General features: G+C 37.0%; 3 protein-coding genes across 7 annotated transcripts in view; all 3 read left to right on the top strand.

Annotated features, from left to right (window-relative positions):
- The window catches only part of acsl6 (acyl-CoA synthetase long chain family member 6), a 36,490-nt gene extending 34,755 nt beyond the window's left edge, over positions 1 to 1,735 (top strand). For all 3 annotated transcript variants that reach the window (XM_044140363.1, XM_044140365.1, XM_044140364.1), the window contains exon 21: positions 290 to 1,735. In XM_044140363.1, coding sequence (XP_043996298.1) covers positions 290 to 430 — 141 coding nt within the window. In that variant the 3' untranslated portion in view covers positions 431 to 1,735. The remainder of the gene's footprint in view (positions 1 to 289) is intronic.
- Positions 1,736 to 2,547: 812 nt separating this feature from the next.
- LOC122844676 (myb-like protein V) lies at positions 2,548 to 6,943 on the top strand. Of its 2 annotated transcripts, XM_044140367.1 has the most exons (9): positions 2,748 to 2,957; positions 3,513 to 3,610; positions 3,740 to 4,082; positions 4,952 to 5,086; positions 5,223 to 5,262; positions 5,708 to 5,763; positions 5,837 to 5,868; positions 5,947 to 6,167; positions 6,302 to 6,740. In XM_044140367.1, the coding sequence occupies exons 1-9, from the start codon at positions 2,861 to 2,863 to the stop codon at positions 6,336 to 6,338; spliced, it is 1,059 nt and encodes a 352-aa protein (XP_043996302.1). In that variant the 5' UTR covers positions 2,748 to 2,860; the 3' UTR covers positions 6,339 to 6,740. The 2 variants fall into 2 exon arrangements, with proteins under 2 accessions (XP_043996301.1, XP_043996302.1); XM_044140366.1 differs by having other exon boundaries at positions 2,548 to 2,957; positions 5,947 to 6,943.
- A 252-nt stretch (positions 6,944 to 7,195) lies between these two features.
- Positions 7,196 to 26,339, top strand: part of fnip1 (folliculin interacting protein 1) — a 36,727-nt gene continuing 17,583 nt past the window's right edge. Inside the window, exons 1-7 of one of the 2 annotated variants that reach the window (XM_044140369.1) lie at positions 7,228 to 7,443; positions 18,870 to 18,999; positions 22,931 to 23,065; positions 23,239 to 23,339; positions 24,527 to 24,601; positions 24,778 to 24,869; positions 25,635 to 25,718. In XM_044140369.1, coding sequence (XP_043996304.1) covers positions 7,352 to 7,443; positions 18,870 to 18,999; positions 22,931 to 23,065; positions 23,239 to 23,339; positions 24,527 to 24,601; positions 24,778 to 24,869; positions 25,635 to 25,718 — 709 coding nt within the window. In that variant the 5' untranslated portion in view covers positions 7,228 to 7,351. Of the gene's footprint in view, positions 7,444 to 18,869; positions 19,000 to 22,930; positions 23,066 to 23,238; positions 23,340 to 24,526; positions 24,602 to 24,777; positions 24,870 to 25,634; positions 25,719 to 26,339 lie in introns of both variants that reach the window. The other variant, XM_044140370.1, reaches the window with a different exon arrangement.

Here is a 26,339-nt window from a genome sequence, read left to right on the forward strand (position 1 = left end):
AAAACTCGTTGATCTTTTTCTGGGCGGTAGACTGGAAGCTGCACATTTACGTTGAGCACGAAGACGTTGACATTGGAACTGTTTTTTTGTGTTTTTTTTGCTTGTTCTGCACTATCTCAGTCCGTGTTGATGTCAAACTGGGTCCAGTATTACACTGGTATTCCATCAGTTCCCAGCAGGCTTGCTTCTTGGTTAACATTCTAACAAATTCCATTTTTCTGAAGGAAAAAGTTTGAGTCAGAGGGTTATAAATCAATCTCAAACCGGTCGTTGTGTCCGTTTTCCAAAGGTGAAGAACATCTACATCCACAATGAGATGTTCTCCATCGAGAACGGCCTCCTGACCCCGACACTAAAGGCCAAGCGACCCGAGCTGAAGGAGTTCTTCAAGAAAAAGATCGACGACCTCTACAGCAGCATCTCCATGTGAAGCCCACCATGACCGCGTTTTCCTTTGAGCATCCTGACACAAAGATCTGTTTCTACCTGCAGTGGGACAATACTGCATCTCATGAGCCAGAACATGCTTTGGGAAAGTAAACCAAAACTGTCCCAAATGTGGAAGATTTAAAAAAGCTTTTCAGAACAACCTAAAAAAAGAAAAAAGGGAAGACGGTGCACATTGTCATATTTATTTCTCATATTTACTGTATAGATAAATTCAGCTGTCTGCTCAAGCAGTTGTTGTTTAACTTTTATTCTGGGATAATTGGTCGTAGTTTCCCTTGTGGCATGAATTTGTCATGTTAAAACAATCAAAGCTAAAGAAGCAAGTCAGTGTTTAACACTGCTTCATCCACTAGAGGGAAGCATAGAGCAGCATATTTAATCTGAAATGGTAAATGCAAAAGAAATATTTATGACAATGTGTGTTTTCACATATGTTTCATGCTGTCTTTTGTTATATTGGCTTTAAATTAGGCACATTAAACTTACCAACACTGCTACCTGCTATCGATCCAAACAAATCACTGCTAGGATCCCAGAAGCAGAAAAAACACCTCAACATTGACTTGATCATCATTTCCTGTCTCTCTGCTCCCCTCCCTCCAGCTTCAATCAGCCAGACAGATAACAAGTGTTTGACCACAAGTTTGACGTTATTGTGTGTAGAGTAGCTGCAAGAGATTTCTAAAAGTGGGAAACAAGACTAATGTAAATCCACCTTTCTGCAAACCTCTGCTCTGCTTAGTGTGGAGCATTTACCCAAATGAAAATCTGTTTTTTAACTCATTCATTGCAGGGAGAGTCATCACTAAATGACTGTGGCCAGACATTCAGCATGCATGCACTTTGTTCAATGTAAGGAACCGGCCCAGATGAAGCTGTTGCCTCAGCTGGTGCAGTCGCTGCTTTATTTTCCATTCTCTTCTTCACAAAGAATAGGTCTGGTAAAAACAAACAAAAAAATAAATAACTGAATGAATGAATACAAAACCAGGGATTAGGGCAAAGCATGCAGTTTGCCATGCAATGCTGAGACCATTTGGCTTTCAATGCAAACGGTTTTAACATGAGGCTGGGTTACCAAACTCCGCTCAGAGCAATGGAGGGTTAACAGAACAAACAACTTTTAAACATAGGATACATTTGTTTTGTTGAAGGGTTTACAAATAGTAGTAATGCATTCGCTTTTAAAGTTGATTACCGTCCCAAAGCATAAACAATGTGGATGTACATAAATGAGGACAGGTAGATGTAAGCATATTTATTAAAATCAACCATTTTGAATGACTTTTTGTTTTTGTTCTCTCTTTTTTTGCGTGTTGTAGGAAAATTGTACTTAATTTATTTATGTATTCTGATGTACAATGGAATCGGCACCATATCCTTGTAATGATTCATCGCTGCAAAAGGGATGAGGGAGGGTGGGGCAACAGGAGCAGGGCAGTGAAATTAAAGATATTCTGGAATGATTTTAAATGAGTCTGTTGTTTTTCTCTGCTATGAAAGGTTAGCATTTTGTTTGTCAGGGAAACATAATCCAGTGATCATTTAATATAAAGTTATTTTGGCAATTTGAAGATCAAAATTAAATGAATTCATATAAATAACATTGAGGCAAAAGAAACAAACTAAATCAATGTCTTTCTATATGCAACTTATGAAACATAAAACTTGAACTTTTGGTTAAAAAAAAACTTGTTCTTCATTCAGTGAAGTTACTCACATTGAGAAAAGTATCCTGAAATTTTACTCAAGTAAGAGAAGCAACACTTTAATACTCAAGTAAAAGTCAAAAAAAGAAATATACAGTGTAATAAAAATACTTCTAAATGTACATTTTCCCCCAAACGTTACTCAAGTAAATGTAACTAGTTACTACCCAACTCTGATTTACTCGGATGTACTTTATTTGATTACTTGTATCAAATTAAGTTGGATCACCTATTTTCACCTAACAACAAAAATAAACAAAGTTTTCGGGGTTTTTTTTACACTAATCCTGGTCCAAACTCATCAGACTTCTAGATACGAGTTTCATTTATGTTCTTGTTTACGTTTATTTAGGTGGTAATAAATTATATGGGACAACACCTGTCAGGCGTTGCAATCAGTTCATATGATGTTTTAATAACTGAATTACCAACACGTTTAATTTCCCTCTGGGATTAATGGAGTATTTTTAATCGAATTGGAATTTATATTTCATAATATTATTTTATTAAACAGCCTAAATCTCTTCCCAAATCGCAGCGAATCAAACCTCGAACAGAAAAATACAAGTCGGTAGCTAATGACCCGGCAGGTGTGCATGGTTGCTAGGCAACGCCCGGACCTTGGAGAATGGCGGTTGACAGAAACTATTTAACTGGTGATGATGACAAACGTTAAAATCTGAGAATAAGTTTAAAAGCAAATGGAGCAACTCAAGCGCCAAGTTAAAGTTCGTCGTGACAGCGGGATTCCTTACAAAGGAGAAACAGCCGTAAGGTTATCGACCCGGAGAACAGAGAGTAAGAAACTGATCAAAACCCAAAACAGTTTAAGCTAACTTTAACACGCCGCACTATTAGTACTAGTACTTCAATAAAGCCTCTTTTACTGCTTTTTGGGAAGATAATCAGCTGTAGATAATGTTATTATCTAAACTTAATTAGTATCTCTGAAGACTACGGAAGAAGATTAGGGACACGGGAAAAAAGAACATTCTGACTTTAATCTCAGGATTCAGAATTTTCAGGTTGCAAAAATGATATCAATTCTAATTTTGGTTTCCCAAATCAATTTGTTTTCAAGATCTAGACTTATGTAAATGCCACAAAAAAGCAGCAAAACACAATTTTGGGTATTATCACAAATCCAAAAATAGGATTTAACTGGTCCTTTTTTATGTTTACAAATCTGAGAAGGAAGTTATTGTTTTTTTACTCATCAATGTTTCACTAGTCTTTGTTTCATTTTGGAGCTGCAGCTGATCAAAATGTAACACGGAGTCCTTAAAAGCAGTCATAAAGCTCCCTTTAGAGTAGTCAGAGAGTGATAAATTATACTTTGTTCTAAACTTTCAGGATATAAGAAACTTCTGACTGGCAAATGCTATGACCCATTACCAGAAAGGATAGAGGAAGAAGAAATAAATGAATCCAAACCAGTGAGCCCTGTACAGGTGATTCTTGTGTTTGTTTTTTACTAAACCTTCAAATTGGTTTTAATGATCCACATTTAATATATATTTGATTGTTTTAAATCGTCTGCTGCTTCTCAAGCCTGATTCATTTTGCTTTTGCATTCCCAGGTTAGTATTTCTGTGCCGTTTACTAAAAACAGACAAAGCCAACCTGCTTCATGTGTTACATCGGTTGTTAAAGCGCCCGGCCAACAAAACCCGTCAAGAAAAGCTTCTCCAAAAGTTACGGTCCAACTCATCCCAGAGGTCTCACGATGTGGTGGGACGTCTTGCGTCATGGAAACAGAGTCAACTTTAAACTCGGAGGAGGAGGAGGAGGAGGAGGAGGAGGAGGAGGATGACGATGACGATGATTATGACTATGATGACGACAATGACTATGATGATGCTGATGCCTCAACAACCATTAGCAGCTCATCCTCCCCAGAGATCTTCAGAAAGGAAATGAGTGGTATGTTTATCCATCCAATGTTTGTGGTTTGGTTAAGAACATCATGAATATTTTAACATTTTGGTCACCAAATCTCAAAAATTGATACAAAGAAATGCAAGTGATGCGAAAGCAAAGTGATCTATTGTTTTCACTTTTTTGCTTTGCTTTCAAAAATGGTCTGAAAAGTGTGGAGTGGGTTTTAATTCACCCCAAATAAAATCCATAACAACTAAGTTATCTTCCCCAATGAATAAACAGACTAAACAAAAATTAGATAAAGAACATAAATGAACCAACAGATGCAGACAGACTTTAGACACGACTTTGGGTTTAAAACTGGGATTTTTCACTCACTTCAAATGTGAAAATGTGAGGTAGAACACAAAATAGTAATTCAGGGTTTTTTTTTTGCTTTTAATTACATCTATTAATGATTTGGGCGAAAACCATTAGAGACTTTGGCTAAACTGCCATCTTGGGCAAAAATGTTTAATAAACCTGTCAAAATAAAGCAAGAGTGAGTCATGCTCTATTTTTGATGCTCAGGCACAAAAAAAAAATACAAAAGATGGAAAAATTTAGTAAATGGTTTGATGTTTGTTTTTTTTTCTAATCAAGGACTGTTTTTGTTCTAAATCTATAATTTACACTATTTTGCTTATTTCATTACAGTATTGTATGTTTATTATTTATTTAGCAAGTAAAAAACTGTTTTTGCTATTAAAATCTTAATAGGGGCCTGAATACAACACAAAAAGATTTTTATTCTTTTCATTTATCCTTTCATTTCACAGGTATGTGCTACTGAATTTTAAAATAACCTCACAATACTTTCACTAGTACTAAACATCTTGATAAAACTTCTTTTTGTTTTCTTGTCAAAACAGTGAACGTAATGACTTTTCCCAGTAAAGATGAGTTGCTGGATTTTCATCTTCAAGTGAAAAATTCCACCTTGTTAGAAGACAGCCATGCGGAGAATATTCACGCTCATCATCCACCCAACCTTTCTACCATCATCGGTGATTCTAGAAAGACAAGTGTTGACACTTTTCCAACAATACAGAAAGCTTTAGTCACAGTTCTGAAAACAGAAATGAAGCTGGTATTTGATTGTTCGCATTGAAACAAAAATAATTTCCAGCTTTGTTTTTGCAGATGCGTCTACGAGTTTAGCTGAGGAAAAGTTTGAGATCAGGTAAATGTTTAAGTTTATTTCCCAATTAGAAGTATTTACTTGGCCAATACTGATTAATGGTTTTCTTTAATAACTGAGATTATTTATAATTATGTGAGGTAGTCATTTTGAATCCAGCAGAAAATGGATGGAGTAAAATATTTTCCCAGTTTATGCATTAAATCATAAATTTCTACCAAAATAATATTCATCACAGTACATTCTGGTTTAAAATTATTTTATTGACCATCTATAGTAAAGATTCTTATTTTCAATATATTTACTAATTATTTTAAAACCTCAAATTATTATCATTTTTGTTTGATGTGTCTATAAAACTGAGAAAATGTCCAATAACAATCTAATGTGTTTTTTGCTCCTTGGTACATCTCTTTAGAAAAGTCTCATGAACACTTAAAGTATCATGTGGAGGATTAGCAGTTGTTTAAACTTTTTTTTTATCCAGTTACCACAAAACTCCTGAAGATGAAGGACAAATGAACATAAGTGCAAGTACCTCAGGTAATATACCAACTTTAACAAGACATACTTTTATCTAAGAGAATATTTTAATTTTCTTAGTTTTAATTTGCAGATCAAGCCTTTAAGAAGGAAACGTCTCCAAAAGTAAGTTTCACTTTTTTTTTCCTACCCATTTAAAATGAATAATATTTATAGTCATGTTCAAATATAAATTCACTCTAGCTCTCAGAGAAGAAGCCAATTACCTTTAGGAAGAAAGTTAGGTTCAAAAGCCTTGATGCAACTGAGATTCAAAATGAGAAAGAAATCAAATCCCCTGCAACGAGTGGAAAAAACACCAGCAGTCCCTCAAGACCTCTGCAGAAAATAAAACCTCATCCCATGACATCCAGAAGAAGTGTGACCAGCTTCAAAGATCAACCATTACTGCTGGCTATAAAAAGGTCTGGAACAGCAGGCTCAGAAAAAGCATCGTTCTTTCAGTTTGTGAATGATAATGAAAGACGAACCATTTTTCAAAAAATGAAAGAAAGATCCGTCAAACTTAGAAGTGCTGTTTTCTTTCCTTTCAAAACAGATATGCAAACCAAGAGTTAAACTACAATTCAGTATGAAATGTTTAAATGGTAATGAGCAGAGAAGGATGAGGAGTCGAATAGATGTTGTGCAAAGCTAGATATGAGCTTCAGTGTGTAATATTTAAAGGGAACAGGTAGCAGTAAAAATCCTTATTTTAATTTGACACTATCTGTACTAATCATTTTATGTTTTTTTTTTCTGGCAATAATTGTAACCGATGTCTCAACCACTACATTTTTAAGTTGTCTGCTGATTTAAATGCTTTGCTGATACGCGTAACTTTTTTAATTTTTGCTAAAATATATTTAAAATGTACTTATCAAAAATGGCCACTAGATGGCAGATGTGTATTTCATAACCCTTGATAAATATACATATAAGAATAACTTTCTTGTGTTAAAAGAAAAAATATATATATATGTTTGCATTTGTTGTGCTCGGTGTTTCTCTCTTTATTTATATGTATAATTTTGATGTTTTGTGTTTTCCTTTAATTTAGTTTAATTTAAAAAATAATAAAAATGAAATGTGTAATGTATGCATGTTAGATTTTCATTATAGGCTATATGTCATATATATGTATAAGTGTCAGTTTGAAGATTTTGCTGATTTAGGAATTTGCATAAAAAAGATTTTGCGATATAAGGTGAATTTTTTTTCCACACATTTATTTGCTTACTTATCATATTTTAATGTGCACGTATTTAATGGATGGCTGCTCGTGTGGGACCAGTTGGTTAAAAGCCGAATTTAAATTATTTCTGCGAATACATTTCACGCCGACACGATTCCCGACAAAACATCAACACAGTGAATACACTTACCACGTGGTTACTCCTCCAAAAATACCAGCCAATCACATAAATTCGTCTCAATAGCCGCGTACGTGCCTGGCCAATCAAAATGAAGTAGCAGGTTACCAAGCAGTCCCTGTGACTAATGCCCGTCATATGACTGTGACACCCATGGAGATCGTTACAAGGAACGAGATTCGCTCCTGGATGTGAAAACAAAAGAAAGCGTGTACCGAATTTATTTTTGGTACAAAATGCCTCCGACCCTTTTCCAGAAACTTTTTAACAAGAGAAATGCGCTGTCGTCGCCGCCACCGAGATGTAGCAAGGAGGACCCAGCTTTCAGGTACCTTTTTGCGTGTGTGTCAATGTTTGTATGTAACGTTGGCTACGCTAACGTTGTTTCTGATATTGGCTTTGTTGTATTGCTGTCTAACACTTTTCAGGAGATACTTGTTTTAAATTAAGAGCAGAATATACGCAAACAGCCTGTATAATTTTATTTCAACTTGACTGAGGCAAACTCCACGAAGACGTGAGAGACGTGTTGTGCCTGTTGGCACTGTTAGCTAACACGCTAATGCTAACGCACAGCGAGGCTGCTGCTGCACGCGCTGTGATGGTTTCCTCATCCCTTAGCAACCACTTTTCGCTCATTCACTGAACAATTCCTGCTCCACTGCTATTTACCAGAGTTTACGGATAAATACTTCACATTTAAAGTTTGGTCTGAGCAGTTTATTGTTAGGAGTTCCAGAAGCAGCATCCTCTTTGTTATCGTGTTTCCTTAATGAGTTATCCCCCACTCCTTTGTTTTTGGTTACAGCTTTTAGATGTCCATTATTGTGATGAGAAATCGTGCATTTACGTCTGAACAGCTGCTTGATTTTAGTTCTTATGGAGCCAGTGGTTTCTCTTGGCTTTGTTCTCCCTGATAGTGCGGTCAGTCAGCGGAGGACACTGTGTGCTGTGGTAGCGGTGGAGAGCATGTGATTGCTTCAGTTGGCCTCTATAGATCAATCCCAGATCATGCGTTTGTCCCCTCAGCGTTTATATCGTTAATGTGTGATTACAAAATATTTTCTAATAATCTCTCAGGGGTTATTTATATTTAATTTCTGAGTTTGCAGCCATATGTCTGCAAAACACCTGGTTTTAATCTCGGTTCTATCAATAAGCTACTTTTATCATACAGATTTCTAGTGTTTTAGTTTTTTTGTCACGCAAATATTTCAAACACTAATGCTGAAAAAGCTATGCTAGCCAACTTGCATGTGTGAGACAGTAATTACCCTCCTATTAAATCAAAACATATTTTCTAAAGCTGATTTTGGCCACACCTGAAGAATTATTCAATAACTTGCATTTGTCTGACATGAAGTATCACATCCAAATCTTAAGAAATTCAGGAACAAACCATTATAAAGGCAATACTTAAAAATGTACTAAACAAAATGATGATTTCATTTGTCATCCTACCAAAATTACTTGGAATTCATACAAGATCTAATGGTAATAATTCAACTATAAGAATGCCAAAAATGCAGTCATGAGAGTTTTGAGGCATATTTTCCCCTAAAAATCACATTTATTGTATTGTGACACTCTGTGGCTAATTTGCTGCTTCTGTACCTGAATGATGTGTGTTGTAGACATACTCCAAACTTACATCTCATTGACATGCATTGGCATGACTGTATTATGGTGATGGAAATTAATATTTGGCTGTTGTCACAAATGCTTGTTTCCTCCAAAGGTGGAACAAGCTGTGGATAGATTTAGGAGACAATTAAATTTTTATACTAACCATATTTTTGCATAACTTTCAAAATGAAAAAAGACTCAATAATCTTTATATTAGCTGAAGTAGGAATAATTGTTCCTTTAAATAAATTTACATTGTACATTTTTGTTTTTTGCTTTTATGATAGCATGAAACATTATACTTAATCACAAATGTCACATCAGTAACAGTTTTCTTGTCCATTCCTTGACTCTTTCAAAAAATAATTTAATGTTGGTTTTTGTTTTTAAAATCATTAAATTGAATAGAAAATTCCTTTATTGTTTGGAAATTATTTTGAGTAAAAATAAAAGGAGAATATTCTGTTAGAGTACGAACAAATTGTACTTGAAGAAAAATATGTTATGTCTTAAGCAAAAGTAAAAAGTAGCCATCCAAGAAATTACATAAAAAATATTTTGTATAAATTCTACTGAAGTACTGAGTAACTGATCAAATGATCAATTATTTAACATTTGAAAATTACATCATCAAATGGACCAAGTTATAAAGTGCAAATTTTGGTATTTTAAGGACCAAAATGACAATAATTCAAATAAGTAAAAAATAACTAAGTAAGGCAAAAAAAAAAAAAAAAATCAAATCAGTTTCTTTCAATATAAAACTTATAAAACTTTAATAAAAACTGTTGTCTGGTGAATCTTTGGTTAAACTACCCACCTTTTCATTCAATGGGTAGAAAATCCAGAAATTTTACTCAAGTAAAAGTAAAAAACAGTCCTAAAAGTAACTTTTTATCAAAAACGTTATTTAAGTAAATATGACTACTAGCCAACTCTGGTTTCTAAGGAATATCAGCGTGAGAACTTCATTAAGGTGATGGAGAAGTGCACTGAGCGACGCGTCACAGACCTGGTTAGCATGATACCCGAAACTCCCGGGTTGGTTTCTGGCTCCATGCCAGCATGGTGTATTCTTGTGCACATTCCTGTTCAGGGTCAGGCATGCCACTCAGGGGAAAGTGCTCTTTTTAGTTGTAAATACCTGGTGAGTGAAAGAAACCGCTCCCACTGCGTGTCTGCCACTGGATAAAATTACCAGAGGACCTCAAAGCTCACCTCCGTGTGGTGCTGCTTGCACTTTGGCCCAAGTCTGTGCCTGAGCACGTTCTGTGGCCGCAAAGGTGCCATGGTCTGCAGCAACCATATAAATGCTGTGTGTGTGTGGGCTAAAGGGGGCTGGGAGCCTGGCATCAGTCCTAGAACAAACAGACAGTCAGCAGGCGTTTCTGTTAACTCCGTGGTCAGCTGTGCTCTCCATACCTCTGGCATAGTGTGTCCATTCATCAAGCATGAAGCGGCTCTGGAGGGGGGAAATCTGTGAGACGAGATGTTTGGAGAGGACACTTTGGTAGTTGGACAAAAATAGAGGTGCTTCTTAAAGAGATAAATTGGATCAATTGGAGTATAAATAAAAAAACAGCAGTTGATGGTGTAAGAAGAATTGTATAGAGTTGTTACTTTAAGACGCGATCAATTTTTCCAGGCAAAAAATTGTCCCTGAAGTTATTGTAATGAATAATATTGTTGTTTTGAGTAATATAATGGTAATGGCATAATATTTGAAGAATATTCCCAAAGATCAATAAACTTTAAATTCTAATAAACATTTAACACTGGAACTGGAATATATTTTAATATCCAAAATAAATAAAACAATAGAAACAACAAATACAATGAGTTGAGAGAGTTGAGACCAAAGCACCGGCCTGAAGACTTTTATCATCCAGGTTTTGGTAGAGATAGAGAAAAATTATTGTGCTTGCTTTAATTTATTTGTGATTTTATTGCGACAGGTCTAATAGGGGCGATTCTTAAATGAGATTTGTTGGAGTAGAGATAAAAAGAAGCAATTGAAGGTATAATATTTAGAGTTTTGTAGCGTTTCTGGCCTAAGAGTTGACTATTAATGTAAAGCTAAGATTGGATAAATGTGTCTGTGCACAGAAATGGACTACAGAGATGAGGAGATGGATTTTAAATAGATATTTCAGTTCTAACTTAAAAATCCCCTCTGACTTAATATCTTAATCCAACTGGGTTTTTACACCCCATTGAACTCTGCATGTCATCTCACCCACCAGAAGCACTGTCACACTGCGTCGCTGTGGCTTCCAGAATACCACGGCGGGCAGCAGGTTGGATGACCCCACAAGAAAGCCTAAAAAGCCTCTCCTCTTTCCCTGGCTGCAGCACATGACCAGAGATGGCATACTGTACATTACACCAAGAGCCTTTGGCTTATCCTTTTGCCAGACACAGACCTCACCAGCCTCTGCTCTCTCCTCTGCCCAGCGTCACGTTGGGTGATTTTGGTTGGCTACGGGAAACCTTCCTCTTCGACTTGATTAGTGAAATACAGCTGCTTATAAATTAGATTTTGCTGTCATATTTAGTTCCATAAGGTGCAGTATATTAATAAATTAGTTCCCACAAGTCTGAATCAGAAGTGACTAGCGCCATCTTGGTAGGCAAGCTAATCCCAAAGCATAGATGAACCATGACTCCCAGACCAACAAAAGGAAACCATATGGACTCTTGACCAATCAAGAGGAATGTAAACAAAATGGCTGCTGTTAAGCTGGAAACATGTCGGATGATGTGGAGAAGCTGGCTCCGATCTCGAGTGCGAACAACATGGAGGAACTAATTTTGCTAGTTAATTTTAGGGTAATTGTTGGGATATTCACCCTACAGTAAATATTACTGGTATTTATGTTAGTATACAGAGGTGGGTGGAGTACTCAATTAGTGATCAATGGTGGTAATGTGCTTATCTTGTTTAGAGGTTAGGAATGAGGTGAGAGCTATTTCTATGCTTGTGGCTTGTTTATTGTTGTCATAGCAACTGTCATAAGTTGCTTGTATCTACCAAGATGGCCGTCGGCTACAGAGTTCCCGGAAGTGTTTTAAAGAAAGTGACTCTTTTAAATTCTTGTCAGTAGTAGTTGTTTAATTTTGTGGGATTATCCTTAAAAAGGATTGTTCAATCACAATTAATGCAGAATATTTTAATTTCTATTTGTGTTGATTTTGTATTTTGAACAAGATGACAAACCTTCAGCTGAGTCTGACTTATTTATTTATAGAAGTCTTTTTGGTTTTCAGTGGTTCAGGAGAAGTTCCGTCTCAGGTTGCTGATTGTCATGGTATCCTTCCTCCACTGCATAGTTTCATAACTGTGTGTGTCATGTGAGGCTTTCATCAATCTCTGGCTGTCATAGTTGCGGAATGATCACATGGCTGCATGTTCACTCTCTGGCACAAAGCACAGTACGATGGGATGAGTCATCTGGACCTGTTTAAGAATATGCATTTTAGTATCAAAACTCTGCTGACGGCAAAAAAATGATTGGATTTGGTTGCCACTTCGACTCATCTACATTTTTTAGCAACAGGGGAACTACCACCTGCATTTTCAAGTGACTTGTTCAAAAGATGTGATTGTCTCTTTTTCTTGTCATGTGAAATGCTTGAAGTCCCAATACTTTAAGATCATTGCTACCTACCTGTGTTCATCTTTCTCTACGTTTTTCAAGGTTCTTTAAGACTCAACTATATAAAATTGACTTGAACTGTCGAAAACTTGACTTGAAGCAACTGAAATGTATGAGAGAGACGGACGACTGCAGGTAAGCAGACAAAATGTTGGGAATAAGGAAGGAGTAAAAGCAATACTTGTCTACTTCCAGTCTTCAAAAATGAGATGAAATTGTGCAAAATGACTTTAATGTTCCCCACTTTACTAATCAGGTAAATTTTCACTCTTGATGTAAGATTATAAGAAGTTAATTTCCTTTTCAAACTTAGTCATTAATAGGTTTCTATAACAACATGCCATAAACTCGCCAGTTGTTCAACCATTGTGGTGTAGTACCCGTCTGACACCCTATGAACCAATAAGCAGACTTTATAACCAAGAGAGCAGCATGTAAGACATCTTTAGCTACTTCAAAACGGATGTCAGCTGTTAAGCTTTTTGCAGGAAAAAGCATGATTCAGACTCATGCATTTCTTACTAACTAGGGTTAATGATCCAGTCCCACAGCTGAGTGATAGATATGGTTTCACTTGTCCTGCTGAAGATAAGTTGACTCAACTTTTCAAGTTATAGCCAACATGCACAACTTAAGAGGATGCCCTCAGTGGTTTTCTCAGGATTTATTGTTAAAGTGTAAATTTATAGCCTATTAGGATGTTGCATTCACATGCATGGTCTGGCTTCATGTTGCATGCCTGCCAAGGCTCTAGAAAGATGGCGGCTGTCATCGAGTTCCTATCGACACTATTTCGAGTGGCCATACTCATGTTTCTAAGAACCGCAGGGGACACGATAAAGATATACTCTTACGAAAATCAAACGCTACAAATCACTCATGGGTACGCACAGTTATAATCGAAACAGATCCAAATTAAATTGGTTTTAGAAAGAACAGTAAGCGCAGCTGTTGCTATGCGAGAAGTTTTGAAGGTAGCAAACTTGCCCACTTTCTCAATTCCCAAAATAGGAATTTTTACTGTGACTTTACAGTTTCCCCTTTTTTATTTTTTAGAAATGCTGCTGATATTTTATGGTAAAGGAAGAAGAGGACAATAAACTTTGTGCAGAATGGAAGGTATACATGGATGTCATAAATTAAGAATTTTATCAGTTATTTTATTTTTATTTTTTTAGTTTTTCTATTCATGCTCTTTTCTCTCATACAGTGAATTGTCTCGGTGGACAAACCCAGCAGTGTCAAAAGTCAAATAAAATACTCATTACCTAATAAACCTACTTTCAGTTTATTAGGTTGCAGTAGTTTTTTTCCAACCTCACTGCAAATTCAAAGTATTATACTTCCTATTAAGATATTTTTTTGTTTCTAAAATCTTAATTTTTCCAATGTTTAACACTACATTTATTGGGAATTGCATTTTTACTCACCTTCCACCTCTTCTGTTTACATCTCTTTCATGTGATTTTGTGGGAGAAACGGTCAGGAACTCATTATTGGTGCTGATTCAGCTAAAAGCTTATTCAGTCATTCAGTAAGGAGTACTTTGAGTGTATTAATGTTTGTTTTGCAGTTTGGTTTAAATCAAAACCACCCAGGTTGTAGATGATGTAACTATCATATAGAAATTGGCAAATAAATGCAGAGCATAAAGTAACCAACTGCAGTAACCTTTTAACTTTTCATCGTATGGCTGCTGGAAGGCACAAGTCATTTATTCCTCAACATGCTGCTACTCATCCCCGTCTATTTTCTAGATGGATAAGAAAGTCCCAGTGGCAGCTTTGATGTGTTTGAAGCCTCATTTTCAAATTAAATGTTTGTTTTTTCAGTTGCTCTATCAACCGTTTTGGTGATAAAATATCTAAAATTCAAACCCCTTCAAGACTTTCTTGAGAGATGTAAAAACATTAACACTTGAGAAACTGGATATGCGTAATGATCTGAACAGTAGCGTGCATGTATGCATTTTAAAGTACCATACACTGCATTCTGCTGTGGGAGCTGCTTGTGCTGCTACATGTAGCTTAAACACATGATGCATCTGGCAGGTTTCCAAAGCAAAGGGGCCCAGTTGGTAACTAATTGCAACATCGGCGTGAAGTTGGAGCAAGATGGTTGATGAATTTTCTAGAAAACCTGATACAGTTTGCATTAAATATGCATCAAATTTAATGACTCCAGAATATTGGATGGTTTGCGTTTTAAATCTTACAGCAATCCAAATATTTCTGCCCAGTCTTGTTTTGAGACTTTAGAAATTGTACTAATTAAGACAACGTTGCTGCTGGACCCAACAGTGTCCTCTACAACACACAACCGGAAGAACGTCACACAACTTGGGCTGTAGGGATGTTTATATAACTGTCTCAGTGTGTGTGTGTGACACACACTCTGAGACACACATGCACAGATGTTCCAGTGGCAATCGAGAGGGAGAGCCGGGGCTCTTTGAGGTCAGTCTAGGCTGATGTCAGACTCAAAACAGTCTAGGAAACTAGACTGCTTTGTTATAACAAAGGGAGGGTATTGTTTGCATTGTAACAGCACTGCCACTCTTATTGGTCCTGTTGATACACCTACAATTACTCTCCACTTTTCTATCTTTTTACTAATGTATACTGAAATGCATAAAAGCATTGCAATACATGTTGCTTAGGTGCATTTATGTTATTTTATGTTAACTTGTGCTTCAGGTGAAGAGAAGAATCTGATTCCTGTCTGCACATTAGACTACATTAAATAAGCTATAGAGATTTGGTATGCAGCATACTTCCTTAGATATGGAATTTGAAAAAAAGGATTTAATTTAAATAAACTTATTTATATGCAAAATTGAAGATGGTTAGTTGAAAATTATTTATCATCCGTTACACATTGTGTCAAAGGTATAAACTGGGAATCCACTGCTTTTTAGTTACTGTAGTTTAAGCAAATTATTAAAACTTATAGAACATGTCTTCTCAGGTTAAGAGTCCTGATATTGACCTGTCTCAGCGTTGTCTTAAAATCCAGTAATTGCTCATTTACATTTATTTGATAAAGACGGAACGAAAGGGAAGAGGAAACACAAGCGAGGGAAGAACAAAAAGAGTCGGATTAGAAAACAATACACAAACAAATCCCCTCTGTCACCGTCTTATCACAGCGCTTTCTGGCTGTCAGCAGTCCAGGCTGGCTGCTCTGTTGCTGCCTCTGTACTGTCCAGCACACACAGTGTTGCTGGGATCACCTGATAGTCTCATGTTGTTGTGTGAATTTAGTCCACCGCTATTCTTAGACCCCACTTTGGCTGGCAGAGGAGAAGCGGAGAGGAGAGAAATAAAGAGTGGGAGAGAGGGCTGGGGAAAGACTGGCAGACCCGCGATGATGCTCAGGTAGGAGTGGGTAACGTTTGGCCGGGCTTGTGTTGATCCCACAGGACATGGTTGCATTGTTTAGAGTTTCAGAACTCGATACGCAAACATTGATTTAAAAAAAAAAATTTGTAGCGTTTGCAGCCTCACCCATCCAATCGATCGGCGTTGATAGTTTAAAAGTTTTTATGGAGCAAACCTCATGATGTGGGTTGTGAGGATTGTTGATTTCAGCAGTGCTGCCTTGTTTTTATTGTTTTAAGTTCAGGTTTGGCAGTGTCTCCAGGAAGTGTCTACCTTTTTATACCTGTCTCCTGGAGAAACTTTGAGTCAGAACCGGTTTAAACAATCAGGTCAGAGACAAACAAGAATGTAGGAGTCATGAAGTCATGTGCTGCTTTTATGAATGACTTCTCTCTGCTCCATCAGTGCTGTGACTGTCACATGGTCACTGACGGATGATTCTTCCTCTGCTCGTTTTCCAGCTTCGGCTCTAAGGTTTCTGCACTTATCTGATGTTAAATTTGCTTACAAGTTTAATTTTCACTGGGAAGTTTGAACTGCTGAAGTTAATCTTGAATAATGTTTGGTCACGAGTCCCTTTTGTGAAGTAGGAATGTAGATCCTTCCATTTTGGATTTGAAAAATTATATATTTTATTCTTCTACAAATAAGTTGTTTTTGGTTTGGTGGTTGAAAGAACAGAATATAATCAGTCTGAGATGGAAATTTCTGCTGGTCAAATACAGAAAAATGTTTTTTGTCTATGATAAGCTATTTCATAGCATTTTTATAAAGTAGCAATAATAATCATAATATTAAAGTTTTTATTTTTAATTTTTTTATTTTTGCATTTGAAAACTAAAAAAGAAGAATAAACTTAAAATGCTCTATTCATTGTTTTTGTTCTGTTTCCTGGAAGTGTCGGTCCATTTTACCTGTACAGAGGCCAAATTCAAGACTAAAACATTCATCAGCAGCAGGTATCCAGCTGCAAACATGCATATTGTAGCCTTGGACAACACTCCACGTCATCTTACACCGAAGTCTGTGGTCTATACTGAGCTGGCCCCCATAGAAAGCAATTTGATCCCATTATGCAAGCGAGGCAGGGTTTATGTCACACAGTAAGCACTCAGACTGGGTGAGAGGTCAGGCCTTCCCTCGGATTCATGCCAAAAAGGGAAAAGTGAAGAAGATAGCTTTGGTCTTGGCAAAGTTGCCAAACATTAACGTGAAATGGCTACATGAGCAGAAAACAGCAGCAGAACCAGATGAGTGTGTCTGGTGAGACGATGGGTGGCGTCTTGATGTTTTTGGAACGACGAGTTGAAGAGTCTTGGTGAGTGTGGTAAATCCCTGTTCCCTGTAGCTTGGACAAACTGAATTAACAAACTCAACTGTTTGTTTTTGGATCATACTAACTGATATTCAAGATGAACAGAATTATTTGGGTTCGTTGGAGAGACTTTGTCAAATGCAGCATATGGAGGCTGAGAGGTCAGTCTGTTGCATTCCTAATAAATCCTGAAAAATGTTATTTATGTTCAGCAGTTGTCAAAGTTAACGTTTTTCTTCCTTTTGCTGCACACTACCTGTTTGTAGCTGGCTGAACAAAGACTCCTGTTCCTTATCATCGCTTAAAGGCTTTTTTTGTTTTGAATTCAAGCAAATGTCAGTGATATACATTTGATTGGTTTTATTCAGTATTTTGTATGGATGAGGCAACCATTAATCAATGCAGCAGAGGAAGCAGATAAGTAAATACTGTCTTCTCCATTGGTCGCCTTCTTGATTAGATTACTTGGCCTCTTCTGGTGTTCACCACTTGGATGCTATTGTTTGGTAAACAGAGCTGAGACGTATGGGAATGATGCACATAGACCTGCATCAACAGGTCTTCCTCGACCTTTCAAAGCTCCCCAACAAAAACTGAGCAGCTGCTTTAGGTGTGAAATTGTGTGTTGGTTTGGTAAAAACAATTGTTCCTCTACTACCTTTCCTAATCAATCAATGATTTCAGCACTTGTGTTTAAAGAGAGTCACTGCTTCCAGTTAATAAGCTATATTTAGGTTCAGCTCTGTGTCTGCTGTCATTTCTATAGCTCATAGTAAATTATTCAACTCAAAGGGGTCTTTCAGAGTTCGTTGAAGGGTCACAAATGTCCACAAACATTGTTATAGTTGGTAAGAGGAGCTAAAGGGTGTGAAAGTTCATGTTTATCTCCCATTTTTTACATATATTCTGAGGAAGTTGGGCTATCATGTCAGCAGCTTTTCAAATAAAGACTTTATTCACATGCTTGCATTGGCAGATCTGAATGCATCACAAGATTTTCTTTCACTCAGCTGGTCGGTGAATCCAATCCCATGACTGGAAGTCACTGCAGTTTCAGCTGTAAATGACTGCCGTCAGGCTTAATAATGACTCAGATAATCTGATAGATTTGTAGGCAAGTGATAATGACTCATGTTTTAATTGGTACAAAATGTAGATTTAGCTTTCTGTTTGAATAGATCTGTGGTGGTTTTGTAGGAGCAGGTTTTTGTGCCCTTTAACCCCTCCACCTCTGTTCCTGCAGGTTGAGGTCTGAGATGGATTTGGCTGGATCCGCCATGCCCAGTGCAAACATTGGAAGCTTAAACTGTGTTTATTACCAGCTTGCCAGTAACCCATATTTACATTTACATGGCTGATTCTCGGTCATCCAGAGGATTAAACTGTTTCTGTCTCAAAGGAAGGAAGCTGGAATTGGATTTTCCTTCCTTTATGTTCTTTTTTTAAATTCAGAGCAGGGCTGCTTGATATTAGAAAATCTTGCAATGGCAATAATTTTGGTAGATATTAGAAAATGGATTATTCCTACCCGCATTTCTTCCAAATCCAAACCTTTATGTGAAAATGTTTTTAAAAATGTGATGCATCTCTCCTTTTACTATACATAGTTTAATTTTTTTTAACTCACAAGGTTTTAGGTTAATAACTTCTAATTTTTTTTTATCATTTTGTCCCTCTCCCCATTTTCCATCCTCATGTTTCCAATCTTCATCTTCCTTTGCCGTTATTCTTTTTCCTTTTGGTCCCTCTTTCCTGTATTCATCAATCCCCCATTTAGCTGGCCTCTTCCCCAGCTGGAGCCCAGTCAGATCAGACTCATCGTGTACCAGGACTGTGAGAGGCGCGGCAGAAATGTCCTCTTTGACTCCAATGCCAAGAAAAAGGGCACAGAGGAAACCCCAATCACCGTGAGTCACGTTTACTTTGTTTCTGTCCAGCATCTTTCCGAGGCCCAGCGTTGTTTTCTGTAACAACAATCAATTAAAATCTCCATCTGTTCTTCTTTCGCACTTAAATTAAACTAAAAACACGTAGTTTGGGTTGGCTTTGACTCTACAAAACCCAAAGAACTGACCAGAACAGAGACGAGCAAAGAGAGAATTTGTCAGGAAATTTCACTTCTCTAATGTGAAAAATGTTTTTTAGATCTTAAGTCATCTGGTTGGACTGAGAGCAAAACAAATTAGTTAAGATGCTTTTTGTTTTAATCAAGCGTTTTTCTTCACCAGAACAGAGTGATAGCCGTCGTTTCAGTTTTGATTTATTATATCGATATCAAATGAAGATCGACTGATCACGCCTTTATCATTTTCCTATCTTTTTGTAAACTTGGTTGTGCAGATTAGATTTTTAGTTGATGTAGCTCTACTATAATTTAAAATGATGCAATGAAAGCATTAAAAATATGTTTTTGTTTGCTCTGTGATGAACAAGCATCACTTACGTGAAACAGAGGTGATGTGAGAGGCCAGTCCTGTTGAAGCAAAGTTTAGTACTGAGACTTTACTTTTTAAACAGTCTTTGGCATTTATATTACAGATTAGTAATGTCAGGATGAAGCATTAAGCCTTCCTCACTCAGTTGCGGCATCAGTACTGAAGAGTGTTGTCAGGGTATTGGTTTGTTGTGCTGCATTCATGGATCAGAAACAAAGTTTTGATGTTTTTTTCTTAGCATTTGAACATCTAAGCTGGTAATTATCTGTTCCTGGTCACCAACCAGTTGATCAGTGCTAGGGCTGTTGTAAACAAATATTTTAGTAATCAAGTAGTCTATCGATTATTCTTACCATTAATCGAGTAATCGGATAAAACAAATTTCATAAAATAAAACATTGGCAAATCTGGCATAACAGCAGTGTTACTATGGGAAATCTATATCAGTCCAATTTTTCATATTTTTGTAGTTTAGAAAATTCACCTGTAACAATAATTAATCTGAAAATTATCCTGGTTAATTATTATTAACCAGGTGGAGAAAAGTTATACAAAGATCTGAAATTCTATTCAATTTAATAATCAAGAGGCTCACAAATACGCTTATAAAAATGTCTATGCTCCATCAGCTTTCAGTTTATGTATTCATCTTCAGTGAGTTCAATAGATGGATTCTCACCTCTCACCCGCCAAGCTTTGGTTTGAGAAGACCAGGGAACAGACGAACGCAAGACCAGGGGGGTAAAGACGAACAAACCAACCTAATGTGAGGGGAAGTGAGGTACGACCGGTAGACCAGGGGACGACAGTAAGAACAGGGAGAACGATACGGGATCTTTACGGCACCTTCGTTCGTCACACTCAGAAACTCATCTACCAGCCATGTACCGCAACGATTCTCTCTGCCAGCCCTTTGTTCAGACCGGGATGTGAAATTTATTGTGCGCTGCGTCCGTAAAGCTACATTTACACTGTAAACATCAACTACTCAGCTGCCCGCCGTGTTCAGTTCAAAGCTCACCTGTATAAATACCTGCAGCTCTTCCCACCGTTCACTCTGAACCAGCAGCTCCCAGAGGAGGAAGGCTGCTGTACTCCAGGCCAAAGACTGCGCCAGTCATTTTAAGGAAGCCTATTGGTCCTCCAAAAACCATGAAAGCCCGGGCGTTATCACCAATCAATAACATCCCCACGGGCCGAACTTGAAAATTGGACGTTATGCTGCTAACACTTAGCTTTGGTCAACAACTCAGAGGAGGAAGTCAGAGCTCCGCGCAACGCAGATAATGCTCCAGCCTAAATAATAAAACATAACTTAACGAAGCTTTGAGGCAGGTAAATATTGCTTGAGGAAGGTACTTGAATCATTTGAGGAATCGTTTCAGACCTACTCAGTGCACATCCAGTATCAGATAACAGAAACCAGTAAAGTTAGCTGCTGTTTTGCTGACTTGTTTAAAGCATTTTGAAGTCTTGTGATCAATTGTTGAGGTCATGTCCTTCTAGGCAGATCTTATCATTTGTGTGCTGATTTGCTAGTGTTGCAATAAATATTAAACACACAATTTTTTATGTGTCAATGTACAAATCTTCAAACAAAAACAACTCTTTGGCCACTTTTTGTGCAAATGACAACATGCAGTGGCTCTTTTTACTTTTAAATGAAATTCGCAGTGTTTTTGTAACCATGTGGTGTTTTGCTGTCTGACACTGACTGGTTTGTTCTGGTGCCCTTATCTCCAATAATAATACAATCAGGTGACAGTGTGTGTGTAAGCAGCATTTGTTTGTTCTCACATGACATGCGTCTCATTTGCTGGTTTTGTTTGGTTTTTTATTTGTCTTACCTTTTGATTCCTAATAGCTTTGTTTTGTTTTTCAGATTATTCTGTTATGTTTTTCTTCCCCCGGTTGCTCCACCTCTCATCCATGATAAAATGATAAAGAGCTGGTGACTCTCTCATTTCCTAAGTCGTTTCAGTTTTTACTGAATGTCTTGTGATGTTCACTTCTCTGAAACGTCAAACATGTTCTCTTAGATGCCACCACCTTATCATCTTCCATATCAACTCTGTATTGTTGCACCATATTTTGCTAGATTATATTCTTTATCATGTCTCTAGCCTTTCATTCTTGAAGCTTACGAAGTAACCAAAATCTGTTTTACTCAGATTCTTCCCTTGTATTTACTCAAGTAGCTCATTTCAGCAACAACAAAAAAAATCCTGCAAGAGTTACACTAACATATTAATGCTTGAAGCTTTGTTGCATTCTGCAGATCTAAAGCTTTGCAAGCTATTTCAGTTTTCTTTTTCTCTTTTTCTTGGTGGAGAGTTTATTTGGCCAAACATGCAACACTGTTATGGGTAAAGGAGAAACAGTCGCTTAAGAAATAAAGGAATCCGCAGTAAAAATAATGACATGTTTTAAAAAAAAAATTATGCAGGTACATTAAACAGTTGTGCATGAAAAGGGAAATAAATTAACAGGAATTGAAGAAGGATGTGGAGCTGAAATGGTGGACGGTGAGGAGGAAGAAAGTGATTGCAGCGCTGCTCAGTCACGAGTTCTCAAAGAGTCATATGACTGCCAGTCACATGCTGCTGGACTCTGAATACACCTCACACTGCACTGCAGCAGACAAGCACACACACACCCATGTGCATACTCCAACACAAGCTTCCTCTGAGTTAGTACAGCCTCACTATCATGTAGCTGTGCTTCAAAATCCCATGAAATTTATTGCACAATTATTTTTGGCTTCAACATGATAACAGGAGATGAAGCAACTATTATCTTTCCCCAACCATCTGTTTATTTTCTCTCTCTGCACTCTTTTTTTCTTTCTTTTTTTCTTTCTTTCTCTTTTACATGGGCTACAACTCTGGTTTCAGCTGGGCTATTAGAGCTCACACACACACACACACACACACACACACACCCTCTCCCTCCCGAATGCATTCCTCCTGAATAGGCTGCCAAGTTAAGAAGGCACATGACTCGGGCTGATTGGACTCACATTGTTGTTAGTTGGCTGTTTACCCAAGAGCCTGTAGGTTAGATTTCTGTGGTTTTGACCAACAGTTTGACTTTATTTCCACAAAAAGTCACTTTTAGCTTCAGAGTGTTAGGGTTAGAGTAAGTTCAGTCATTTCAAAGCAAAGTAATAGTTTTATTTCAACGTTGTGCTTTACCGGCTGCCTGAGAGAGAGTTTTGTAAATTTACAATAGAAGATGAAATGTTTGTGACTGAAATATAAAAGTTATAGGATGTACTTTTATTCTGCACTCAAGTTCTAAACCTCTTAAGCAACTTTAGGTCTGTATAGGTCATGTTAAGAGGCTGGTTACTCTAGTGCAAGGCTGGTTGTTTAAAATGTGTATTTTTGTTTGTAACTCTCAGAGCATCGACGCCCAGGTGAAGGTGTTTGGGAAATGCTGCCAGCTGCGTCCAACACGAGGCAGCAGCAGCTCCCTGGACAGCTCCTCTTCATGCACGTCTGAAAGGGAATCCAAGGAGCATGGCCATCGCTACCAGGTAATGCTGCCAGACATGAATAAAAATTAAATGCACCCTTCAGAAATTTGTTTTTTGTCACCTTTTGTCCTGCCTCTCTATCTCTCATTAAATAGGTATTTAGAAAAGTATATATTTGGCATTTTAATCAGTTTATCAGGAGAACTGTATTAAATGATGGCCTTCCGTTTCAGGGTTCGAGGTGTTCATCTGATGTTGCAATGTTGGGAGAGATGATGTTCGGCTCCGTAGCCATGAGCTACAAAGGATCAACTCTCAAAATCCATCAGATCAGGTCAGAAAACTACAATTTCTGATCCCATTTAAAAGTTGATATAAAAGTTTTTATTTTGTCTCACTTAGTACAGATAAACATTTTTACATTCAGTTTGTTGTATTTATTTAAAACTAGCCCGTCCTTTGTAGCAGCGGTGTCAGTAGGTTTTTGCCACGTGGGTCAAAATTCTCTACTGAAAAGTAGCTGCAAGCCAATAAAGTATCCCAACGTTCATTGTAGGTCCAAAACCTGACATGAATACTAACAAAAAAGTAAGTACATTTCTGGCAAAAACTCAGAAACTTTGAATTAATCTCAGAAATTTTCTAGAAAAATCTTTGAAATGAAATTTGACATTTGAAATTCTGAAATTTCAAAGTTTCTTTTTGTGTAAAAAAATTTCTGATTTTAAACAAATTCTGATAATTTTTTTTTTTTTCAAACTCAGAAATTTTCAATTTTTTATTTATTTATTTTTAACTTTTTATTGTATTTGATTTTTTGCAAAAAAAATTCTGGCATTTTTAAAATTATTATTTTTTTCTTTCTCAAAAATCTTCAACTTTTGAAACTAGAATTTGCCTTTTTTCTTGAAAATTTCTGACATCACAACTTTTTGAAAAAAAAAAAAAAAAAAACTTTTTAGCAAAAATGAGCTTTTTTCTACAATGACCCTAATACAACGTTGTAGCTTGTGCATATTTGCTGCATTAAATTGAAGGGTTTGATTGAAAAAGTTTATTTTCAAAAATAAGATTGAGTTTCTCTTTTCAAAACGCTTGCTACATTTAGCCAAGTCTGATGAGGAATACAAGTTTGTTTGTTTTTTGTTTTTTTTGCCAAAGTCTCTGGATAAATTTGTTTTTACCTTTTTGTAAAAAAAAATGGTTATAAAAAGAAAAATACTTTTTGTACTTTACATTTTTCTTTGTAAAAAAATTATGTTGGTAATAATTTTTTTTTACCTCTATTACAAATTAAAAATCTGGATCTTCAGGCCAAATTTGTATAGTTTTTGAATTACAATTGGGAGACGCACAAAATCAGCCGCAAACAGACATCTCTTGCTTAGACAGTTAACAGCTGATTAAAAAGAGAATAAATTAGTCAAGGTAAAAAAGAGATGAGATGGATAACTGCTGCACACGTGAATATTTCTAAGTTGACATGTTGATGACCTTTGCCCTGTGTTATCGTCCTATCAGATCGCCACCTCAGCTGATGCTGAGTAAGGTCTTCACCGCCCGGACTGGAGGCAGCGTGTACGGCAGTCTCAACACGTAAGCGCACACCTGTCTCACTTTGATTACCATGGCAGTCACTTTAGTAAACACAAAGCAGTCAGACGTGTTCCTCGTTGTGTCAAATAACCGACAGTTGTCATGGAAAGTTTCGTAGTTTTCACAGTTTACATGTTTCATATTGAAGTTTGGTAATATATGAACCATTTTTACAGATTGCAGGACAGCCTGGAGTTCATTGGGCCAGAAAGCAACACCTTGAGGCCAGATCAACACCTGGGGCCCAGCAGCCTTTTAGGGAGTATAGGTAACCACAGTGACATTTTATTCAGGCCACATTTTCTTCTATTAGATTCACATTTCTGACTGCACAGATCATTTTAGTTGTTTAAAACACAAAACCCTTGACGCTTTCTGCCACAGTGATGTTTCCTTTGGTTTGTTCACCACCTGACTTATTTGGTGTTCTCACTTTAAGATTACTTAGTGTTCCAAGTTTACATGAAATCCTGCCGGAAAGCTCTACCAGCATTTCCTTATTGCGTTTCAACTCACCTTACGAACGGTTAGAAACTGTATCACATAGGTTTTGAGCGAGTCATCTCCTCATCAAACACCATAAATGCTTTTAGTGCCTTCCTGAATCTTTTGATCTCTGTTCTCGCCACTGATTGTGAAACTATCAGCTTTCTGCAGAAACTGAGTCAGTTCAGGTTGTAGATGCTCCTATTAGTATCAAAGTATTTCATAAATAAGTTGGCAGCTTCTATCCTTTTGTATGCTTCCCTTTTCCTTATCCTCACAGAAAACACTAAATGTGCAGTTTTCCACCTTGACTGATTGATTTGATAATAAATTATGACTTATAAAGTTGTGTTTCCTGTGAATGATACCAGCTGTCTGTCCAGTTATCTGTTTATTTCCAGACTAAAAATCTTAACTAACGAGACGGTTCATCAGCGGAAGACCGCCGGCTTTCCTCCTTATCCATTCACTAATCATGGTTCATGTGTTTGTCTGTTCTTCCTGTTTCTTTTTTATATTTCTCCTCCATGTTTTGTTTGCTGCCCAGGATTTTCTCAGCTCTGCAGCCCTCGACGGGCCTTCTCTGAACAGGGCCCGCTGCGCCTCATCAAGAGCGCCTCTTTCTTTTCAGGTTGGCGCTCAAAAACTGGCCACGAATGCCGTGTGCCAGTTGCATGTGTGCGTAGCAGTTGTGGTTGCCGTAGTGGCGGTTGCTGAGGACGTGACTGTCGGTGTAGCATGCATGTGTGCTTAATCCTGCAAGTAGAGATGATAAAAGTTGTTACAGCATGCCATAAAAAAGCACGTCTGCAAAGAACCTGGGTTGTATAATTCAGGCTGAAATCAATCAATTAGTTTTCTGCTTCTTTCTGAAACGATGCTGTCCAGACTTTTCAGCAAGAGGGCCAAAAATCTCCATTTGAAAGAACAAGTATATTTTTTAAAATATAACTGCAAACACTATTTTATTATTGGATGTTTACCAGCTAAATAAATAATCAAATAAGTCAGGTTTATTTTATTTGATTTATTTTATTTTTACTTATTTCAAACAAGTTTTAAAAAGCAGAAAAGCAACCAATCATTATGACAGAGAAAAACATTTTGTCGAGTTTATGAAATTGAATTTTGAAAAGCCTGGCATCAGTGAAAAACCCCAACATGATTCTTTAAATGCGGATCAAATAAAATTTTGGCTATTCTTGAATTGGACTGCCCAAAATGGTTGCGAGGGCTCTAAATGAACCCCGCG

This window comes from Gambusia affinis, linkage group LG15 (assembly GCF_019740435.1).
Source record: "Gambusia affinis linkage group LG15, SWU_Gaff_1.0, whole genome shotgun sequence".
In the NCBI taxonomy this organism is placed as follows: domain Eukaryota; kingdom Metazoa; phylum Chordata; class Actinopteri; order Cyprinodontiformes; family Poeciliidae; genus Gambusia; species Gambusia affinis.

What these genes read in the sequence shown, in the direction of transcription:
- LOC122844676 (XM_044140366.1), top strand. Translation starts at nt 2,861, where the DNA reads ATGGAGCAACTCAAGCGCCAAGTTAAAGTTCGTCGTGACAGCGGGATT. An exon ending in CTTCAGAAAGGAAATGAGTG is followed by an intron (nt 4,083 to 4,951) that starts GTATGTTTATCC and finishes TTGTCAAAACAG; the next exon opens with TGAACGTAATGACTTTTCCC. An exon ending in CAACCTTTCTACCATCATCG is followed by an intron (nt 5,087 to 5,222) that starts GTGATTCTAGAA and finishes TTGTTTTTGCAG; the next exon opens with ATGCGTCTACGAGTTTAGCT.